This window comes from Erinaceus europaeus, unplaced genomic scaffold (genome assembly GCF_950295315.1).
Source record: "Erinaceus europaeus unplaced genomic scaffold, mEriEur2.1 scaffold_291, whole genome shotgun sequence".
NCBI lineage: Eukaryota > Metazoa > Chordata > Mammalia > Eulipotyphla > Erinaceidae > Erinaceus > Erinaceus europaeus.
This window is the reverse complement of record NW_026647720.1, coordinates 143,913-166,773: the sequence shown is the minus strand read 5'-3', so window position 1 is coordinate 166,773 and position 22,861 is coordinate 143,913. Positions and strand designations below refer to the sequence as shown.

The window sequence follows — 22,861 nt, the reverse complement described above, 5'->3', positions numbered from 1 at the left end:
TGTTGTTTTTATTGTTGTTATTGATGTCGTTGTTGGATAGGACAGAGAGAAATGGAGAGAGGAGGGGAAGATAGAGAGGGAGGGAGAGAGAAAGAGAGACACCCCGCAGACCTGCTTCACCACCTGTGAAGCAACTCCTTTGCAGGTGTGGAGCTGGGGCTCAAACCAGAATCCTTATGCCAGTCCTTGCACTTTCAATAGTGCATGTATACAATATTTTGTTAGCACTTATAATAATGAGGAATAAGTCCCAAATGACACTAAATTGAAACTGTTCATATATTGCATTCATATTTCGTAATATTTTTAGAGCAGATACAAGTTTTGTTAAAATTTGTTTTTCTGAAGTAATAAATGAAAATGTTTTATTATGTTATTTTTGATAGAGGAAGAGAAAGGGGGGAGTGAAGGGGGCAGGAACAGAAAGGGAGAGACATCTGCTGCACTGCTTTGCTGTTTGTGATAGTCTCAGTTGCAGATGGGGACGGGTTTGAACCCTATTCCTTGTACATAGAAATGTGTGCACTCGGGAGTCGGGCTGTAGCACAGCGGGTTAAGCGCATGGTGGCGCAATGCACAAGGACCGGCATAAGGATCCAGGTTCAAACCCCGGCTCCCCACCTGCAGGGGAGTCGCTTCACAGGCGGTGAAGCAGGTCTGCAGGTGTCTATCTTTCTCTCCCCCTCTCTGTCTTCCCCTCCTCTCTCCATTTCTCTCTGTCCTATCCAACAACAACAACAATAATAATAACTACAACAATAAAACAACAAGGGCAACAAAAGGGAATAAATAAATAAAATAAATATTTAAAAAAAAAAAAAAGAAATGTGTGCACTCTACTGGACTTGCCACTACCTGGAGACTGAAAAATTTAAGATATTCTTTGAAATTAAGATGTTAGCACTTGAGAAATATATATATATTTTCTTATCCTATACCAGTGTAAAGCGTGGCAGCTTTCAAAAGAACTTATTAACATGTTAATTAACAGATGTTTGGGGAACTTATAGAGGGTCATTTCCTGTGTTAATGTTGCTTTTCTTTTTTTTTTTTTTTTCTTTCCAGTTTACAGATATGATCCTCACCTGTACCTGAATTACTTTGTTAATCAGAGTGAACATTTGATAATGAGTGGTGCAGCTCTGGGTCTCGAGATCGTTTTTGTCTTTTTTCTGGCATTATTCCTTCTTCATCGATATGGAGACTTTAAGAAGCAGCATAGACTTGTGATTATTGGAACACTCCTAGCTTGGTATCTCTGCTTTCTTATTGTCTTCATACTACCTCTCGATGTTAGCACGGTAAGTGGTGAAACTGATTTTCACAATTCAAATGCAACTGTAATCAGACAGTATGTTTTCAATATGTCTTAGCTGATATGTAGGGTTATATTTTGAATTCAGATGCTACTGTCTGAATTTAATTATTAAGAAACATATCCAAGAAGCTTATTTTGGATAGCTATATTGATGACTACTCTAAGATCCATTCAGTACTTGGTAACTTTTCAGTTTATCCTTTTAAAACCATTCATTCATTTATTGCCTTAGACAATATACAACCGGTGCAAACATGCTGCTGCAAACTCAAGCCCTCCTGAGAATAACAACAATACGGGATTGCATACCACTGCTACGCCAGTGCCAAGGTACTTTCTTTTCTTTCCTTTTTTTCTCTATTGTATTTGACAGGATAGAAACTGAGAGGGGAAGGAGAAATAGAGAGAGAGAGAGAGACATGCAGAACTACAGACCTGCTTCACTGCTTGTGAAGCATCCCTGCTGTAGATGGGGAGCAGGGGCTTGAACCTGGGTTCTTGCACGGATCTATGCACATAGTACAATGTGTGCTTAAGCAGGTGTGCCTCCACCCCTCCCCCCCCCCCCAGGAACTTTCTTCCTTTTTTTCTTTTTTAGTTTTTTTTGTTTGTTTATATGTTGTAGGAAGACTGTTATTTAAAAATAGTCAATTTTTACCATCTTGATTTTATATTTATAAAAGTCTGTTCTCATTCTATACTCACTCCTCTCCTGCCTTCTATTGCTAGTAGAGAATTTTAATTGTCTTGCATTCTATTTAAGTTCAAATCATATAAATCTTTATTTGTTGGCCCACACTGCCTTTCACTAGATGCTAGTAATAAACTTGGGGGAAAAAAAAAAACTAGTGTTTTTTAGTTGTTGTTGTTCTGGTTGTACTGCTTAGCAAGTATGCAGTTTCTTCTCAGTGTCTGTTTTTAATTTGGGGGGAAAATTGAGGCATACATGTTCTCTTTTATGTAATTTAAAAAAAAAGAGTTTAGTACAAGATAAGGATATTATTCTGTATGTCGGGAATTTCTTCCATAATGTGTATCCCTTGAAAATATTGTGGTTTTATTTATTTATATTTTTAAATATTTTTATTTATTTATTATTGGATAGAGACAGAGAAATTGAGAGGGGAGAGGAAGATAAAAGAGACAGATAGAGAGACACTACTTGTGAAGCTTTCGCACTGTAGGTTGGGACCAGGGGCTTTTACCTGGGTCCTTGTGCATTGTGATGTGTGTGCCTAGCCAGATGCGCCACCACTTGGCCCCAAAATATTATGGTTTTAGACCAAGAATAAGCAGAGTTTAAATTATTAGAAGATTACATTGAATTTGAAACAAATTTTCATGTAAAAAATAAGTATTGCTATCTATGAATTTTATTAATTCTATAAGTATGCTTGAACAAGGAAAAATTTCAAATGTAGGCCTTACACTGTAGAATTTCATGAACTGAAGGATATTCTTCCTTTCTGGGAAAACTATTCATAGAAAAATCTAAAGTCAGAGAAACATTGTCTTTAGAAAATAAGTAGAAATAGATGGGGCCAGGTAATGGCGCACCTGGTTAAACACATACATTACTACGCAAAAGGACCCAGGTTCAAGCCTCTGGCCCCCACCTGCAGAGGAAAAGCTTCACAAGTGGTGAAGCAGGGCTGCAGGTGTCTCTCTGTCTCTTTCCTCTCTACCCCTCCCCTCTCACTTTCTCTCTGTCTCTATCCAATAATAAAAATGAAAAAAATTGATAAAAAAAATTTTTTTAAAAAAAGAAAAGAAGTGGGGAGTCGGGCGGTGGCGCAGTGGGTTAAGCGCATGTGGCGCAAAGCGCAGGGACCGGCGTAAGGATCCCGGTTCGAGCCCCCGGCTCCCCACCTGCAGGGGAGTCGCTTCACAGGCGGTAAAGCTTGTCTGCAGGTGTCTGTCTTTCTCTCCCCTTCTCTGTCTTCCCCTCCTCTCTCCATTTCTCTCTGTCCTATCCAACAACGAATTGCGTCAACAAGGGCAATAATAATAACCACAACGAAGCTGCAACAAAAGGGGGGGAAAAAAAATGGCCTCCAGGAGCGGTGGATTCATGGTGCAGGCACCGAGCCCAGCAATAACCCTGGAGGAGGAAAAAGAAAAGAAGTAAAAATTGATATATTCTGTCATGTAACTCCATAGGAGCAGTCCTATAGTAACTAGTTGGTATTTCAGTTTCTGGGAACAAATTGTTTAATGCTCCCCTCTCAGAGCCCCTCAAATAGGTTGACTGTGTACTTTAAAGGTAGTCATTAGTTTTAAAGGTAATAAAGCCAGAGGTTTGCTTTCATGAGACATTTGCTTTTTAATCTTATAGGTGAGCACCATGTCTTCTACTTTGACTAAGAATACACTGAAATTTGAAAATAAAAATAACACTTCTACACAGAATGAACTGTTTTATTCTTTTGTGTGTGTTTAGTTTGAACATGAGCTTTGGATAATGTTGTCTGTTAAATTTTATAAGTTAGAATCAACAATTTGAAATTGAATGTAAATGAACTTCACTACGCACAAATTGATGTTACAATGTATTTAAGTAGTACTTTACTTAATTGACATTAATTGGCTTTAAATTGTTAATAAACAGCCATCACCCATGTTTCAAGCCATGGAGTTACATTCCTGATGGAATCATGCCAATTTTCTGGAGGGTTGTATATTGGACATCACAATTTTTAACATGGTAAGTTGTGAAAGATAAAAATCTTTATTTTTGGCTAAAGTAAAAAGTGATTGTTTTTCATAAACTTTAGTGTTTTATTGCTTACTCAATTATCACTTATTTTACCTTCATTAAATGTACATTTTCTCATATTATCTTGCTTCATTCTTCCCTATCTTAAAAGAAATGAAGGGGCTGGGTGGCGGTGCACCTAGTTGACTGCACATGTTACAGTGCACAAGGACCAGGGTTTGAGCTCCTGGTCCCCACCTGCGGGGGAAAGCTTTGTGAGTGGTGAAGCAGTATTGCAGGTGTCTCTCTGTCTCTCTCCCTCACTATCACCCCCTTTTCTCTTGATCTCTGGCTGTCTCTATCCAATAAATTAATAAAGATAATAATAAAAAAGAGCATACTTAAAGGAGAATTTAAAAAGACAAGTAGAAAACAGAAAAGTTTTGCCACTGTTTCTCTTCTGCTATTGCCTACTTTCCTCCTTAGTTCTCTTCTTCCAACCCCATTATTATGTGAAAATGCTCTTGCTAAAGTTATTGTTACTCTCATTTCTTTTTACTTACTTCACCTAGTCTTCTGAATTTCCCTCATGGCTCAATTTCTGTGACCCAAAACCTGATTGTTGGTGTTAGGGTCTCATCTTTGTCACCTTGTTATCTAATTCTTCCTCTATAGCTTTGGTTATAAGTATCATGAGTTTCATAGATCCATGATTCATCCCAAATTCCTTTGTCTGATATAATTTTGTATTTCTGGTGTGCTCTGGACTCACACTTTAAATTCTATTAGGTATTCTGCAGACAACTAAGTTATAAAACTAAGGTAGTAATCATTGTGAGCAAAGGAATCATGTAGCCATATAGAGCAATGCTATTGTAAATTTATGTTCACTAAACTCAGCTATTCCCTCACATTGTCAGGTATTTCCTCCTTTGTTTCTCTAGTCTGCTTGCTATTTATTCTTCATAAAACATCAGCACAACAATCTTCAAGTCCCTTCTGTTCCCTTTGTGACTTTCTTCTATCTTCAGAAAGCAGTCACCTTCTCTTTTAGCAGGTGATTATTTACTTTGTTTTGTACTCTGAGATTTAAACAGCATGTCTAATTCATTCTTTTTTTTTTTTTTAGTTATTTTTATTAATTTATTGGGTAGAGACAGCCAGAAATTTAGGGTGAAGAGGGTGATAGAGAGGATAGAAACAGACACCTGCAACACTGCCTCACCACTCACAATGCTTTCACCCTGCAGGTGGAGACTGGGGCCTTGAACCTGGGTCCTTGAGCATTCTACCATGTGTGTTCAACCAGGTGCACCACCACCTGGCCCCCTAATTCTCATTCTTAAAAAAAGTGAAATCAGAAACCTTCCCAGCCTTTATCTCAGTCACCTATTCATCACAGCTAAGATTTTTTTTAAGATACTTTTTCAAATTTAAAATGCATCCAGAAAATACACATTGTGTTTAACTGGACTTTTTTTTGAAAGTGAAAACACACATATATAACCATCGTTTACATGTTAATGATATAGAACATCAACAGTGTCCCCCCAGTAACTTTTCTCATGTCCCTATCTCAGTCTTCTGAAAGGTAACTGTGATCTTGACTTCTATTGTTATAGATTGGTTTTGCTGTTTGAGGACATTTAAAGCCTTTTTAAAAAGAAAAGATTTATTAATGCAAGAGAGAAGCCAAGCATCACTTCTGTATATTTACAGTTCTTGGAACAAATGCAGTCCTGTGCAAGTCCTGTGCTTTATCACTGACCGACCCCTCGTCCCAGTCAGAGAGACCTCTGAATACTTCAGTCACTCATATTGTACTCTCTGCAAGTCATTGTGAATTGCTCTCCTTCTACTGCATTAGGGCCTTGGTTTCCCCTAAATTTAATTTTATGAAAATATTCAGTCATCCATTCTGTTCACTATTAATAAGTACTCAAAATAATGTTTATTTGTAAAAAGCCTACACAGTAAATCCCAATGCACTTATGTCTGTCATGTTGAGATTATACATATATCAAATATTGTAATAATATTTTTCCCTACTGTTTAGGATTCTTTTGCCTTTCATGCAGTCATATGCACGATCTGGAGGGTTTTCCATCACAGGAAAGATCAAAACTGCCCTGATTGAAAATGCAATCTATTACGGCACTTACTTGCTGATTTTTGGGGCTTTTTTAATCTATGTAGCTGTAAATCCACGTTTGCACTTAGAATGGTAAGAAAAATGTCTTTATAATAGTGTTTGTATATTTGTATTTTTTACATTAATTTTTAATCTCATATGCAGGTAAATGCATTTTATTAAGAACATTTTTATGTTTTATATATTTTTTCTAAAAATAATTTTTTTGAAATATTTATTTATTTATTTATTTATTGGGTAGATACAGCCAGAAATTGAGAGGGGAGGGTGTGATAGAGAGGAAGAGACAGAGAGACACCTGCAGCCCTGCTTCACCACTCGTGAAGCTTTTCCCCTGTAGGTGTGGACCAGGGACTCAAACCTGGGTCCTTGCGCACTGTAACATGTATGTTCAGCCGGTGTGCTACCACCTGGCCCCCCAAAATAATTTTTAATAATATATATTACTAAGAAGGGAAACATGGAATAATGTCTTAAGATATATCTATTATACAAAGGACTAATTGTCATATCACTAGCTCTATGCCAAGGTTATTAAACATTATGATTCTTTATAGACTTTCAGACCCCCCTGCCCCCAGCTCCCAAATAGAGATAGAAAGGCAAAGAGAGAAAAGACAGGAAAATAAACCATAACAGCAAAACTTCCTGTAGGTCACTGGGTAGCTGCTTTGAACATGGGCCTCAAATATGGAAAAGCAGTGACCTGTCCAAGTAAACTATTTTGCCAGCTCCAGACTTTTAAGATTTTATCTGTGACAAAATTTTGGGTTGTTTTATTTTCCCCAGTATGGCTTGTGAATATTTTTCCTTTTGTTCTTGTTATAGTTTTAAGGCTTGTTCCCTCTTTAGTATTATATTTGTAACATGAGACTTAATGTTAAAATTGCAGTCCATGATCTAAAGGATAGATGAAGAGTTACAGAGGGAAAATCTAGGGGTAGAACTATTGTGATAAGTTTTTTCCTACTCCTGAGGCCTGTGTAGATTTGCTTTAACACAAGTTAAAGTATTTTCTGGCTTTAAACATTAATCAGATTTCTTGTAGCTAGTATTGAATAGGAAATTTCCTAAGTAAAAATGTTTTCTTTAGAAAACAAGTTACATTTTTTTTTGTCATGTAGTATCCTAGATTCTAATTTTAACTATAATAGAAGTAGTTCTCCCTGTGTTAAAGCCCATTCATATAGTCATATTCTTTACTTTCCACTGAAACACAATCTTTTTTTTTTCTTTACAGGAAAGGCTTTATTATTTATTTATTTATTTATTATTGGATAGAGACTGGGAGAAATTTAGTGGGGAGGGGTGATAGGGATAGAGAAAGAGAGACACCTGCATCCCTACTTCACTACTTGTGAAGTTTTCCCTCTGCAGATGGTGACTAGGGGCTTGAACCTGGGTCCTTGTGCACAGTAATGTGTGCATTTAACCAGGTGAGCCACCACCTGGCCCCATGCTATCAATTTTAACTAAAACAGGACACTGAGGCTTGCAGGTCTCCTTTTTCACCTGAATTCCAAGTTTCCTTTCAGCACAGTTACCTTTAGGAAAAAATAAAATCATTTGACATTAATTAGTTTGATTTTACATTTTTATTGGGGAAAAAAAGTTTTATCACAGATATCTTATTGTTCTATTTCTTAGGAACCAGCTTCAGACAATTGGCATAGCTGCTGCAAACACATGGGGTTTATTTCTCCTTGTGCTGTTGTTGGGTTATGGTTTGGTTGAAATTCCTCGGTCATACTGGAATGGAGCAAAAAGAGGCTATCTGCTTATGAAAACTTATTTTAAGGCAGCCAAATTGATGACAGAGAAAGCAGATGCAGAAGAGACTTTAGAAGATGTCATGGAGGTAAGTAAGTTTAAGCCTGAGAGCAGTCACCAAGTTCTGTGTATCTCCATTTGAATACTTCTTGGCTTGTTGTATTGAGTTGATGCAATTTAGGCTGAAAATTTGGAATTTGTGATCTTTCAGAGTATCTCTTCTATTTGAATGATGTCTTAATCAGCTTCATGGAAGCATCACACTCCCTGGCCTATACCTACATTATAAGGCTAGAGTAATTAAAATTGTGTGGTACTAGAACAAAAGTAGTCATTCAGAATGGAATAAAAATGAATGTATGGTTTATGTTGGAAAGATAAAGCTTGTAAGATTTGAGAGACAGGTTGTTGTTTTGAAAACGGTGAAGAAAAACCTTTGATGCAGAGAAGGGAGATGGTCCTATGCACAGCTTAAGTTGCTTAATCTCCTGGAGGAGTGAAGAATAAGAGTAAAATGCAGGACAAGAAGAATATGAATAATTTAAGGAAAAATGTTTCAAATACATGTCTTGGATGTACCTTTTAATAGATTACAAAGTTCAGTCACCTTTTTGCTATTGTTTTCAACTATGATATAAGCTTCCATCTGACGTGCTCCAGAGCACAGTGTAGTGCTTTCAAATATTTTTCTCTGAAGTGAATGTATGTATCTTGTTTCTCGTTTACGTGGGAATGGTGAGATACCTTTTCTGGGAGGGCACCTGCTCTAGGTTACTTGAGCCATAATACCCCCCACGTAGGAGTGCTCTGGCACTGTGGGAGTCTTTAGTACTGTGGTCTGGGTGTCTGTCTCTCTCTCCCTCTCCCCCTTTACCCCTATGTGTGTAAAAATCAGCCCAGAGCAGTGAAATCCTGACATTGACAAACAAGTGAAAAACCACATACATATATAACACAAAATATTTAAAAGCCATGCCAAACATTGTTGGATGACTTCTACCAGCTTTCTCATTTAAAAAAAAAAAAATGACTTTATTTTACTTGATAGAACAGAGAGAAATTGGGGGGGGGGGGATGGATATAGAGGAAGAGATAGACACCTGCAGCGTGACTTCACTACTTGTGAAACTTTCCCCTGCTGGTGGAGAATGGGGGGGGGTCAAACCTGGGTCAAACCCAGGCCCTTGTGCGTGGTGGTATATATGCATTTAACCAAGTGCGCCACCACTCAGATCTCCAGCTTTACCATTTTAGGGGTAGAAGATTTAGAAGAGGGAAAAATAGCTGTTTATTTCTGCTGAAAGTTGCACATTAGTCTGCACAAAATATCATTTCAAGTGTTTCCCACTGTATAAAATAATGAATTTTTGAAGGAACCTAAGGTTTATAATAGAGCAAGTACTGACTAAATATTTTAGTACTTAATTTTATTTAAAATGACTACTAAATTTCAAAAGAAAAATGCTATTTCATATATGATGAGTCTGTATAGTTCACATTCAATCAAAGTCCCCAAGCTTTTGGTCTCAGTTTAGATAGTTCATCAAAAAGTTATCCCCACTAGGTAGTACAAAGGTCTCCACAATTTCTTTGAATAATGTCCATTTTCCTTATCCAACTAAACTCCTTGCCAAGAAACATTATCTATTGGAACAGATTATTCCTAGAAACTGTATATTTGAAATTTTGGTGTGTATTGTGAAGTTACTTCCAAATAGATGATGCCACATTGGGTGCCTATTTTTCTATAATCTTACCTCATTAATTTGTACCAATTTTTTAATAATTTTTATAAGAAAACTGGTCTTTAAAATTTATAATTGTTTTTCAGAAATTTATTGAGCAATCGTATTTCTTTCATTTTCTTATTTTGCTATTGATTTATAAGAACTCTGTATATTATTAAGGATAGTGACTTTTTTGTTGTTGTTATATAAGTTAAGTATCTTGGCATAGCTTTTTCTGTATATAAGACGGTTGCTTGGCCTATATTTTAATCAATCCCTTGTGACTGTTCTTTACCCTAACCTCAGGATATTATTGTTAAAATACTTTGTTGTTGTTTCTGCTTAGTTTCTGAGCATGCTTTCTCTTCTGCCTATTTCTCTTCTGCCTAAGACTGTGATTCCAAATTTTTAAAAATTTCATTAGTACTATAGAACTATTGGTTATAAATACTTCCTTACCACACTCATTAAGTCACTTGTTCATCTCATCGCCAGACTGTAATCTTAGCCAATGACCTCCACACCCTCTCCATTATGCGTGTGTTGACTCTACACCTCACAGGAAGCTACACCTCACAGGAAGGCACATATGGGCTCTTAGTAAGCACAAGGGGAGTGGAAATCCAGCTGTGTCTGCAGTAGAACACTCCTCCACTGAAAGGAGTGGGCATTTTGTGATATTTACAACCTGCTTTACTTCCTCCTGTTTCTTTATTTTAAATGAGTTACAATTTAATTTGATGATCAAGGTAGAGGAACATAACCTGTTTTTTGTTTTTTATTATTGTAAAGCTTGATCCTCCATGACTTTTTTGTAATGTTTATTCTTCTTTGTGTGGTAACTAAGCAGATTTCAATAAAAATATGCAAATATCCAAATAGCTATTTAGTAACTTCGTATTTCTTATGTTCTTAATTTTAACTTAGTAAATAGAATTCCATATAGATATCTTAATAAGACATGCATGCTAAGTAGTTTGGGTTGAAATTAAATGTATATAAGAATATGTATAATATGTAGAGCTTTCTAATTTGAAATGGCAAATCTATAGAAGTTAAAATATTTTTCTCTCACATTTTTGTAGGAAGTTCGTAAAGTGAATGAAAGCATCAAGTATAACCATCCATTAAGAAAATGTGTTGATACAATACTTAAAAAGGTAACTAAATCATATTGCCATTTGTCTTCTTTTAAAATATAAATTTATTGTTCATGTTATAAATATATAATATGTAACCATAATATTTTATAAAGTTATAAAGTCATTACTTAATAATGCATAAACAATAATAGCATATCATCCGGATTTTGATATAGGACATTATAATATAAAACTAATATGTAAGTGTAATATTTTATAAATCTAAGTTTATTATAACATGTATTGGCATATAATAAATATGTTTCTAATTACATATTTATAATAACATATAACATATACTTATTATACTATACATTTATATTATTCTAAATAAAAACATTGGAAAAGTCCAAAAATGGGTTTGAATTCAGATCTTCTCAACTCTTCTGATTTCATGGAAATGTGAACTATAAGACTGATTTACACAGTCACTTTATTTTTTAGTCATTATAAATCTAACATTATTTTTTTAGTTTATCCTTGAGATTGGTACTGAGGTTATGTTAAATAATATGTAATGCTTGGTCTTACACAGTTATGGAAATAGACTTACAGTTTATAAGTGTCATTGAGCTTCATCATTAAAGGTGTATCTTCTATAGGACAATAAACGGAGATTTCAGTAATCTTTTCTAACTGGTTTTCTGCATGTTATTTTCTACCCATAATATACTTACATATTACAAAATAAATAGCATTATAACAGGTATTTAGTAAGAAGCTTTGTAATGCAGGCTTTGATACATGATATTGAAGTAGGAATATTTATATACTTTTAAAAGTTATCATTCTAGAAACTAGTTCCCTAACTTTTATCTGTACAACAAGAAAATAACAATTATTTCTTTTTCTGTATTTATACTTATAGTTCATCAGTGTTCCTTTTGCTGAGGATGTGTACAGGGAGGTATTAACTTCTTCCCAAATCCATATAGGCAATAAGTGCTTAATAGTTGGGAAAATGACTTCAAATCATGTATTATGCCACTTAGTACTTTGAATTTATTTTGGTGTTCTCCATGATTTAATTAGTTAAGAAAACAATTGACAGGGGTTGGGCAGTAGCAACAGCCGGTTAAGCGCACATGGCACAAAGCAGGAGTACCGACGTTAAGGATCCCCGTTCCAGCTCCCGCTCCCCCCCTGCGGGGGTGGGGGTGACGCTTCACAAGCGGTGAAGCAGGTCTGCAGGTGTCTGTCTTTCTCTCCCCCTGTCTTCCCCTCATCTCTCCATTTCTCTCTGACCTATCCAACAACAACAACATCAATAAAAATAATAATTACCACAGCAACGATAAAACAAGGGCAACAAAAGGGAAAAAGAAATAGCCTCCAGGAGGACTGGATTCATGGTACAGGCACCGAAGCCCCAACAATAACACTGGAGGCAAAAAATAATAATAAATAAAATAAAAACAATTAAGTTTCATCAGGAGCTTACTTAGAATACTGAGTTGCTTGAATACTAGTTGCTTCATGTAGATCAACTCCCCTACCCTGCCCAAGCCAGCTTGTATGTTTGAGCATAAAGGTTGATGCTAATGGAATCATTAATCCATTATCTATTAAAGTATTTTCAATGTAAGCTACTCAAAATCCAGCTATGCAGAAATGCCTATAAAATGAATGTCTTGAGAAAACTAGACTTGTCCAAGAATGAAGTGTTTAATAATCACATTTTTATGTTTCTGCAAGTATGATTTTATGCTTAGTGTCCTACAGAGTATCAGGAAAAAATGGGGAGGAACATGGATGATTATGAAGATTTTGATGAAAAGCGAAATGCCTACCCAAGTGAAAAAAGTCTGGTAAAGCTACACAAACAGGTAATTTTATTAATTGTAGCTGATCAACTAATTGGTTGCTTTAATTACATTTATAATTACTGCCCATAAAGTTTTTTTTTTTTTTTTTTTAGGGGGCTGGGTGATAGTATAGCAGGTTAAGCACACATGGTGCTAAGCACAAGGACCAGAGTAAGGATCTTGGTTCAAGCCCCTAGCTCCCCACCTTCAGGAGGGTTGCTTCACAGGTGTTGAAGCGGGTCTGCAGGTGTCTGTCTTTGTTTCCCCTCCTCTCTCGATTTCTCTCTGTCCTATCCAACAACAATGACAACAATAATAACAATAACAATGATAAACAACAATGACAACAAAAGGGAAAAAATAGCCTCCAGGAGCAGTGGATTCGTAGTGTAGGTACCGAGCCCCAGCGATAACCCTAGAGGCAAAAAAAAAAAAAGTTTTATTTTCTTTTTTTATCCGAACACTGCTCAGCTCTGCCTTATGGTGATATGTGGGGGGAGGGTTAGGGGGTGGGGGAGGGTCTGAACCTGAGACTTTGGAGCCTCAGGCCTGAGATTCTCTTTGCAGAACCATCATGCTGTCTACCTCCTGCCACCATAAAAAGATTTGAGGGAACATCTATCTGAAACTTCTTTGATCCCGTCTTTATCATTATTCTTTGAAGTATTTTGACTTACTGTTTCTCATTAGGGTACTGTTGGGTTCTAGCAGGGTACTATTATTGGGAGGGAGACTCATTCACAGAAATAAATGTTACATTTATTATAGAATATTAACTTCTTTGGCCCCATCTATTAAATTCCACTAGCACTTCCTCATTGTTGTGACCGCCAAAACTTACTCCTTTGCTAGAAATTGAGCCACTTTTTAATCTTAACACTGATAGTATGTATACCCTGTTCCTTTCTAGGTGATTTATTCAGTTCAGAGGCACCGTCGAACTCAGGTCCAATGGCAGATTCTTTTGGAACAAGCATTTTATCTAGAAGATGTAGCGAAAAATGAAGCTAGTGTCACTCGTCAGTTTGTGCACACCTTTCAATCACCTGAGCCAGAAAATAGATTTATCCAGTATTTTTATAATCCTACTGTTGGTATGTAATTTTCTTATAAATTGCAAAGTTGAATGATGATAATATTTCTGAAGGACAAAAGTACATATTTCAACAATATAGAATATGCTCATATTTGTGTTTTGATATATGCCCTTTATCTATCTGATAGTTTTTCCTTAAAGATCATCTTATTTATCTTGCCATGTAGCATAAAATTTCTCAGTTTTCATTGTTATTTCACAGATAATTCAAATTATATGCAAAGTTATATGCAGTACATCAAGCACAGTTTTTTAATTGGTTGTCAAGTTTTTTTTTTTGTTGTTGTAACACTTTGCGCTTAATCCAGTGCGCCACCACCTAGCACCCCAAGCACATCTTTATACACAATATGTACTTATAATAGTTAGAATTTTAAGTGGTTTTGCATCACAAGTTTGGATCTCTTCAGTCTTGTAATACTGCTAAAATATTCCCAGAAGTGCCCTTTGTTTATGTGCACCTATTTGTCAAATTATGAAGCCAGTATACAATGATCTTTATTATTTTATTCATGTTTATGATTACTTAGGATTACTTATTTGTTTTTAGAATAATTCCAACTTAGAAACAATCCAAATATTCATCAATAGGTGAATAAGAGATATGTTATGGTATATTCCATACAATAAAATACAGTTTGGCAATAAAAACTCATGAATTACTGAAGCATCTTAACAACATGAATCAATCTTGAAATTGTGTTGAGTGAGAGAAACAAGATTTAAAAAATGGTTACAAGAGTTGTACAAATAATGGTCCTTTCAGAATCTATGAGGCTTTCTTTAAACATTATCAAAGTTAGTGTGAGAAATAATTAAAATACTGATCTGTCACATTAAGAAAGCTACTGTCTACCTTATTTATAAAAAAAAAAAATAGGGAGTCGGGCAGTAGCGCAGCAGGTTAAACGCACGTGGCACCAAGGGCAAGGACCAGCATAAGGACCCCAGTTCAAGCCTCGGGCTCCCCACCTGCAGGGGAGTCGCTTCACAGGCAGTGAAGCAGGTCTGCAGGTGTCTGTCTTTCTCTCCCCTCTTTTCTTCATTTCTCTCTGTCCTATCCAACAATGACATCAGTAACAACAGTAATTATAACTACAACAATAAAAAACAAGGGCAACAAAAGGGAAAATAAGTAAATATAAATACTAATAAATAAATAAATAAATGGTTATATTCACTTGACTATCTTTTGCCTGTTTGATCTTGAGCATGAAGATATAATGACTATAAAAATATCTCATGAAACTTCGGTGACAGTTTGTTTCTAATTAAAAGGAATGTTGTTCTGCTTGTTTTCTTCCATTCAACAAAAATGTGAACCTGTATATGCTATTAGGTGCTTGATGTATTAAACAAGAAAGGAACATCAAAGTTGCTTCCTCTTGTGAGTGATTAAAAATAGGCAATGCATACAGAAGGTTATAAATAAGCTGAGTAGGTAGGTAGTTATAGAATTTGTAATTCAGGGAGGAATTTTTATTTTAGGTGCCATCAACTTGTAGGTTAGCCATAGATTAGGGTAATGTTGAAGTTTTCTGGCCCCAGATTTCTTGATAGTTGTTGTTAGAAATCCTGCTGATTTGAACTCCATGTTTACAACACCGATGTGGCTGATGGTTAACAGGTGCATTCCTTTGTTCTTTGTCCCTTTGTCCCACAAGGCCTGCCCAGTGAGTAAGCTCAGGCTCTCCTCTTTGTCCCGCCCGAGTCCCTCTTCCTTCATACAAAAGAATGAAGAATGTCAGAGAGTTACAGTAGCAGCCCACACACAGGCCTTGAGATTGTGCAAAATGCATATCTGTAGCTCTGACCTTGGCTCCTTCTCTGAAGGGTTTGAGGGTGGTGCATAATAGAGTGACCTGAACGTTTCTTGAGGCCTCAGAGAACTGCACCTGACTAATGACATTCAGACGAAGACTATTGTCATCAAGGTTTAACACATTCCTGCCGGCTCCCACACCTTGAAAGTCATTTGTGCTTTGACAGTTGCTCCTGAATTGAATTTATCTAAACACATCTTTGATCATTCTGTTCTTTTTTGATGTGATGTGATTTTATCAGTCAATACTCTGCCAGAGTTCAGATCACTGGCACACCTGACATTCTCCCAACTTGAGTTGTCTAGATTCTGTCCCTCTAGACTTCTGAACTAGATTGTGACTGAAGTTATTTCCTCAACTCTGAGTGCTTGGGAGATCTCTCTCCCTCCCTCTCTCTCTCTCTCTCTCTCTCTCTCTCTGTCTCAGGTGGCATCAGTTTATAGGTGAGCCATGGATTATGGTCAGATCAGGAAAGAAGGGTTAGCAGATGATTCTGCTGGTAGAATGCAAGAATTTATGTCTGAAAGGGACTGGGCAGTGGTGCACTAAGTTGACGACACACCTTACCATGTGCAAGGATCTAGGTTCAAGGCCCCAGTTTCCACCTGCAGAGAGGAAGCTTCATGAGTGGTGAAGTAGTGCTGCAGGTCTCTCTTTTTTTTAACCAGGGCACTCACTGCTAGGCTCATCTTATGGCAGTGTAGAGGATTGAGCCTAGGACTTTGGAGCCTCAGACAATAGTCTTTTTGCATAACCATTATGCTGTCTACTACTGCCCTCTTTCTCCTTTCTAACTCCCTTTTTCTTTTGACTTCTGTCTTTATCTAATAAAAATATCAATTAAATAATAGTAAAAATTAAAAATGAAAATCCCAGGTTAATAAGAGTTTTCTGAACAGTACACATAATTCTCATATCCCTTTTACTCAGATTCTCCAAACGTTATATCTTGCAACATTCATTTTTCTTTTTCTCTTTGGATATATTTTTTTTCTTTAATTTTGTTCAGAGTTGTAAACAGACATGATGTTTCCTTGCTCCTAAATAGTTCATTATTTATTTTTTAAAAATGATCACACTTTCTTGCATAATCAAGTATAATGATTAAAATCAGGAAACTAACATCAACAAAGTGCTTTTGTCTACAGATCTTCAGATTTGCTTATTGTTCCATAGTATCCATTGTTAGATAATGTGTAAGCACTGCATTTAATTGCCATGTATCCTTTCATCTAGAGTAATTTTGCCCGTATTTTATGACATTGATGTGTTGGGAGAGTATAGGCCACTTTTGTATTGATGGTCTCTGAACTTGAGTTTGCTGCAGTGGTTCTCTAGCTTCAGAGCAGGGGTTACGTGGTGTCATCTTCTTTCATTAATGATGTGCATTTGGTTGGGATGGTACTTGTCTGCTTCCTTTACTATGCATAACTGTTTTTCTCTTTGAAGTTATGTATCTTATCTTTTTCCTAATTCCTCTTCCCCTTATCTTCCAGAGTGGTACTGGGAGTGCCTGCTGCGACCATGGTTTTGCAGGATACTTGCTGTGGTGTTGTCCGTCTTCTCTGTGATTGTAGTGTGGTCCGAGTGCACTTTCTTCAGCACTACACCTGTCTTATCCCTTTTTGCAGTCTTCATACAGCTGGCTGAAAAAACATACAATTATATTTATATTGAGGTCAGTTTGTCTTATATGTGATAAATGTATGCTAATTCCTAATGTAATCTTTAATTAAAGTTTGTCTTCTTGCCATACTATTTCTTCAAGTGATAATAAATCAGGGAAGTTCCTCACAGTGATATGATTCATACTGTCCTAAAGTGAGCTTTTTCAGTTCTCCAGCCTGTCATTACTAGCAACTGCACTTGGGTGGTAAGAAGGTACAAAAGAGTGCGGTGAAAATACACTGAGCATGTTTATGCCAGTGAAGCCGCATAAGTTAGCGTCTTCCTGTGGAGGGCTCCCAGGGAGTTAGGAGGCTTGACACTTATGGATAGGATGCAGAGCTGGTTGACATGTAATTTTTTTAATCATTTCATTTTCTTTCATAGTTAAGAAGAAACTATTATGGTGTTTAAGTTTTAGCTGGAAATAAAAGGTAATGCTTGTAATCGTATACAAAACACTAACATCTATTGGTCTGAAAACTGTTTTTCCCCCCAGATTGCTTGCTTCCTTTCCATCTTCTTCCTAAGTATCTGTGTCTATTCTACTGTGTTCAGGATTCGTGTGTTTAACTATTACTACTTGGCTTCACATCACCAGACTGATGCTTACAGCCTTCTTTTCAGTGGCATGTAAGTAGAATTGTGTTTAGAGAAAATTGCCTTCATTATATGCATTTGTATGTACCACTATTATTTCTTTTTGTCTGTGGGTATTCCACTAACATCTGTATCTCTGTGAGCTAATTGGTGAGGTTAAAGCATTTATTAGGTGTTTGTTGCTAAATCTTGCTTAGAATTTAAGATTAAAATTGACTTAAGTTAGGAAGGAAAAGAAAAACACTGAGCCCAGATTTCTCACTTTGAGATTCATTAGCAAGGTTAGTAAACAGAAACATTTGAAAGCTTAGAAAATAAATTGAATGTAGGAAATATTCTTTTTTTTTTTTTTAAGCCAAGAGGTCTCTTTATTTAAATTAGTCCAGGTAAAAAAGAAATGAACCCATGAGACCACATGCCATGGGTGATAGTTGATTCCAACATACAGTGGTACATTTTAATTTCATGATATTGCCTATGAGTTTAATTTATCAGTATTCATGTTTCCTACCTTCTCATATTAATTTCTGAGTTTGAGTGGCCTTTAACTATATTGTGGAGGACCAAGAAAGCTGGCTGAAATCACTGTTGCCAAGACATTGAGTTTAATTATTCCAGCATAGTGAGGGCTGCATGATCTGTCATTTGTCTGTAGTGCTATACTAGTTATACTAGGTATTTATAAAGGGTGAATTTAGGAGAGTTCACAGAGGAATTAACATTTGAAGTATTCCAAGACTTTTAAACTTTTTCCCCTAAAATAATTATAGTCTCACATAAACTTGCAAGTGCAGCATTAAGAGTTTTATTAACCCTCACCCTAGTTTTCTCCAACAGACTTTGTATATAACTATTTATGCACATTCAAACTAGAAATTTTACTTCGGCAACATGACTGTCAACCAGACTACACATCTTACTTAGTTCTCCATTGTGTGTGTGCTTATACATATTTATGATGTTTTTTGTTTTGTTTTTTTAACTAGAGCACTGCTCAGCTCTGGCTTATGGATAGAAACAGACAGAAATCCAGAGGGAAGGGGGTGGTAGAGTTTGAGAGACAAACACCTGCATTCCTGCTTCACCCTTCATGAAACTTTCCCCCTGCAGGTAGGGACCAGGGCTCAAACCTGGGCCCTTGCATACTGTAACATGTGCGCTCAACAAGGTGCACCACCACCTGGCCACATCAAGTCTTTTATGTACTGAGCACAGTTCACCTTGAGGGTGTGACCCTCTTTGTTGTGCTGCTGAGACAGACCTCACAGATGGTGGACTTGAAAGGTGGGCATGCAAGGTGTCCCATAAGCTCTTGGGAAGAAGCAGGGGCAGACAGTCACTGGAGCTGGGGTTCTACCATGTAGTTGTTGATGTTCTAGCTAGTGAAGACATATTTTGCCTTCTTTTTTTTTTAATTTTTTTAAAATTTATTCCCTTTTGTTGCTCTTGTTGTTTATTGTTGTAGTTGTTATTGATGTTGTCGTTATTGGCTAGGACAGAGAGAAATGGAGAGAGGAGAGGAAGACAGAGGGGGAGAGAAAGATAGACACCTGCAGACCTGCTTCACCTCCTGTGAAGCGACTCCCCTGCAGGTGGGGAGCCGGGGGCTCGAACTGAGATCCTTACGCTGGTCCTTGCACTTTGCACCACCTGCGCTTAACCCTCTGCGCTACCGCCCGACTCCCGATATTTTGGCCGGCAGTGCACAGAGGATCTGAGAAAGAATAAAGGAGCCACAAAGGTTTTTATAAAACTTATTGGGATAAAGAAGTTAAGAAATAGCCCCCAAGATAAAGGTAGGGTGGAAAAAAAAATAAAAGAGAAAGGTAGGGTAGACAGCAAAAAGGCTATCTGCTTCATATGTGAGAAAGAAGGTTTGTCAGCAAAGAGGGCCAGCTGCCCCTGCTGGGCAGGAATGCCAGGGTCATGTGCACTCCAGTAAAAACTGGTCTCTTGGAAGCTGGGTGAAGGAGTGTGTCAGCCACAAGGCAGCAGGCAGAAGATTTCTGTTCAGTGGCCAGGTGTGTAGGCCTTATCTTTTGATATGCACAACAGCTAGAAGTTGACTTTAAGTTTCTGCCTTAAGCCTGGAGCTATTTCACAGGAATGTTGCTATCCTGACAAAAAGACCTGTTTATAAATAATTTTATGACACAGAAGGAAATGTACTTCCCCAAAGTAAGTGCAGTGTACATTCAAAATTCAAAGTATATGTATTACAAATAGATAAAATAATAATTCTGATGATCAGATATACCCTTAACATATTTCGATCTGAAATATTTCTAGGTGATTTATTTTCTGTATATTATGTTTGTGAATGTTTATTTCAGGTTATTTTGCCGTTTGACTCCTCCTCTATGTCTTAATTTCTTGGGCTTAACTCATATGGATTCATCCATATCTCATCAGAATACCCAGCCAACTGCTTATACATCTGTAAGTATGGCTAGGAAATTGTTTTTAGGATTCACTATCTAAGATGTTTTTTTTTTTTTTTTTTTTTTTTCCACCAAGGATTTTTTTTTTGGAGCTTAGTGCTACCACTACAAATCCACTGTTCCCGGCAGCCATTTTTTTTTCCTTATTTTATTTAACAGGACAGAGAGAAATTGAGAGTGGAGGGGAAGATAGAGAGGGAGAAAGACAGACACCTGCAGACCTGCTGTTCCACTTGTAAAGCTTCCCTCCTGCAGGTGGGATGTGGGGGCTTGAACCTGGGTCCTTGAGCAGGTCCTTGTGCATAGTACTTTGTACCCTGCCCTCACAAGATGTTTTTATTGTGAAATTTCTTTAAATACTGTCAGGAAATCTTTATAATATTATTAGGATATTTTATTAATAAATGAAATCTTTTAAGTATTGTACTTCAATAAAATGCACAGTTGTACTTATTTCTTTTTCTTTTTTTTTAATTTATTTCTTTATTGGGGAATTAATGTTTTACATTCAACAGTAAATACAATAGTTTGTACATGCATAACATTCCCCAGTTTCCCATTTAACAATACAACCTCCACTATGTCATTTATCATCCTTCATGGACCTGTATTCTCCCCACCCACCCACCCCAGAGTCTTTTACTTGGGTGCAATATGCCAATTCCATTTCAGGTTCTACTTGTGTTTTCTATTCTGATCTTGTTTTCCAACTTCTGCCTGAGAGTGAGATCATCCCATATTCATCCTTCTGTTTTTGACTTATTTCACTCAACATGATTTTGTCAAGGTCCATCCAAGATCAGCTGAAAACGGTGAAGTCTCCATTTTTTATAGCTGAGTAGTATTCCATTGTGTATATATACCACAACTTGCTCAGTCACTCATCTGTTGTTGGACACCTGGGTTGCTTCCAGGTTTTGGCTATTACAAATTGTGCTGCCAAGAACATACGTGTACACAGATCTTTTTGGATGGATGTGTTGGGTTCCTTACGATATATCCCCAGGAGAGGAATTGCAGGGTCATAGGGTAGGTCCATTTCTAGCCTTCTGAGAGTTCTCCAGACTGTTCTCCACAGAGGCTGGACCAATTTGCATTCCCACCAGCAGTGTAGGAGGGTTCCTTTGACCCCACACCCTCTCCAACATTTGCTGCTGTTACCTTTTCTGATGTATGACATTCTCACAAGAGTGAAGTGATATCTCATTGTTGTCTTTATTTGCATTTCTCTGACAATCAGAGACTTGGAGCATTTTTTCATGTGTTTCTCAGCCTTTTGCATCTTTTCTGTGGTGAATATTCTGTCCAAGTCCTCCCCCCATTTTTGGATGGGGTTATTTGTTGTCTTGTTGTTGAGTCTGGCGAGCTCTTTATATATGTTGGTTATTAAACTCTTATCTGATGTATGGCATGTAAAGATCTTCTCCCATTCTGTGAGGGGTCTCTTGGTTTGGTTAGTGGTTTCTTTTGCTGTGAAGAAGCTTTTTAATTTGATGTAGTCCCATAGGTTTATACTTGCCTTAGTCTTCTTTGTAATTGGATTCGTTTCATTGAAAATGTCTTTAAAATTTATGCGGAAAAAAGTTCTGCCAATATTTTCCTCTAAGTATTTGATAGTTTGTGGTCTAACATCCAAGTCCTTGATCCACTTGCAATTTACTTTTGTATTTGGTGAAATACAGTGATTCAGTTTCATTCTTCTGCATGTTTCAACCCATTGTTTCCAACACCATTTGTTGAAGAGACTCTGCTTTCCCCATGTAATAGTCTGGGCCCCTTTGTCAAAGATTAGATGTCCATAGGTGTGGGGCCTCATTTCTGGGCTCTCAATTCTATTCCACTGTTCAGTGTGTCTATTCATGTTCCAGTACCAAGCAGTTTTGATGACAGCGACCCTATAATATAGTTTGAGATCTGGGAGTGTGATGCCTCCAGTTCTGTTCTTTTTTTTTAAGATTGTTTTGGCAATTCTAGGTCTTTTCTGGTTCCAGATAAACATTTGTAGCATTTTTTCTATTCTCCTAAAAAATATGCTTGGGATCTTGATGGGGATAGCATTAAATTTGTAGATGGCTCTGGGTAATATATTCATTTTGAAGATGTTAATTCTTCCAACCCATGAACATGGAATATCTTTCCACTTCTTTGTGTGTTTTTCAATTTCTTTGAGTAATGACTCATAATTTTCAGTATACAAGTCTTTCACTTCTTTGGTTAGGTTTACTCCTAGATATTTTATTGTTTTTGTTGCTATAGTAAAAGGAATTGATTTCTGGATTTCAATTTCTTCTGAGTGTTTGCATAGAGGAATGCCACTGACTTTTGAATGTTAATTTTGTAGCCTGACACCTTACTGTATTGCCTGATGATTTCCAAAAGCTTCTTGCTGGAGTCCTTAGGTTTTTCTGTATATACTATCATGTCATCTGCAAATAAGGAGAGTTTGACTTTTTCTCTTCCAATCTGTATGCCTTTAATTCCTTGCTCCTGCCTGATTGCTATGGCAAGAACTTCCAACACTATGGTGAATAGTAATGGTGATAGTGGGCAGCCCTGTCTAGTACCTGATCTGAGGGGAAATGCTTCCAGTTTTTCACCATTGAGTATGATGCTTGCTGTAGGTTTGC

The 22,861-nt window shown here is 36.9% G+C and overlaps 1 protein-coding gene across 7 annotated transcripts in view; it reads left to right on the top strand.

The window, feature by feature from the left end:
* The first annotated feature begins 990 nt into the window (after nucleotides 1-990).
* LMBRD2 (LMBR1 domain containing 2) overlaps nucleotides 991-22,861 on the top strand; it is a 53,471-nt gene continuing 31,600 nt past the window's right edge. For 3 of the 7 annotated variants that reach the window (XR_009548008.1, XR_009548007.1, XM_060184290.1), the window contains exons 1-11: nucleotides 997-1,301; nucleotides 1,551-1,648; nucleotides 3,927-4,022; nucleotides 6,070-6,237; nucleotides 7,813-8,023; nucleotides 10,748-10,822; nucleotides 12,517-12,630; nucleotides 13,520-13,703; nucleotides 17,025-17,206; nucleotides 17,693-17,826; nucleotides 20,127-20,232. Coding sequence is in view for 2 of the 7 variants with exons in the window: in XM_060184290.1 (XP_060040273.1) it covers nucleotides 1,128-1,301; nucleotides 1,551-1,648; nucleotides 3,927-4,022; nucleotides 6,070-6,237; nucleotides 7,813-8,023; nucleotides 10,748-10,822; nucleotides 12,517-12,630; nucleotides 13,520-13,703; nucleotides 17,025-17,206; nucleotides 17,693-17,826; nucleotides 20,127-20,232 (1,542 nt within the window). In the remaining 5 variants the exon portion in view is untranslated. Of the gene's footprint in view, nucleotides 1,302-1,550; nucleotides 1,649-3,926; nucleotides 4,023-4,957; nucleotides 5,071-6,069; nucleotides 6,238-7,812; nucleotides 8,024-10,747; nucleotides 10,823-12,516; nucleotides 12,631-13,519; nucleotides 13,704-17,024; nucleotides 17,207-17,692; nucleotides 17,827-20,126; nucleotides 20,233-22,861 lie in introns of those variants that run through there. The other 4 variants (XR_009548009.1, XR_009548011.1, XR_009548010.1 and 1 more) reach the window with 4 other exon arrangements.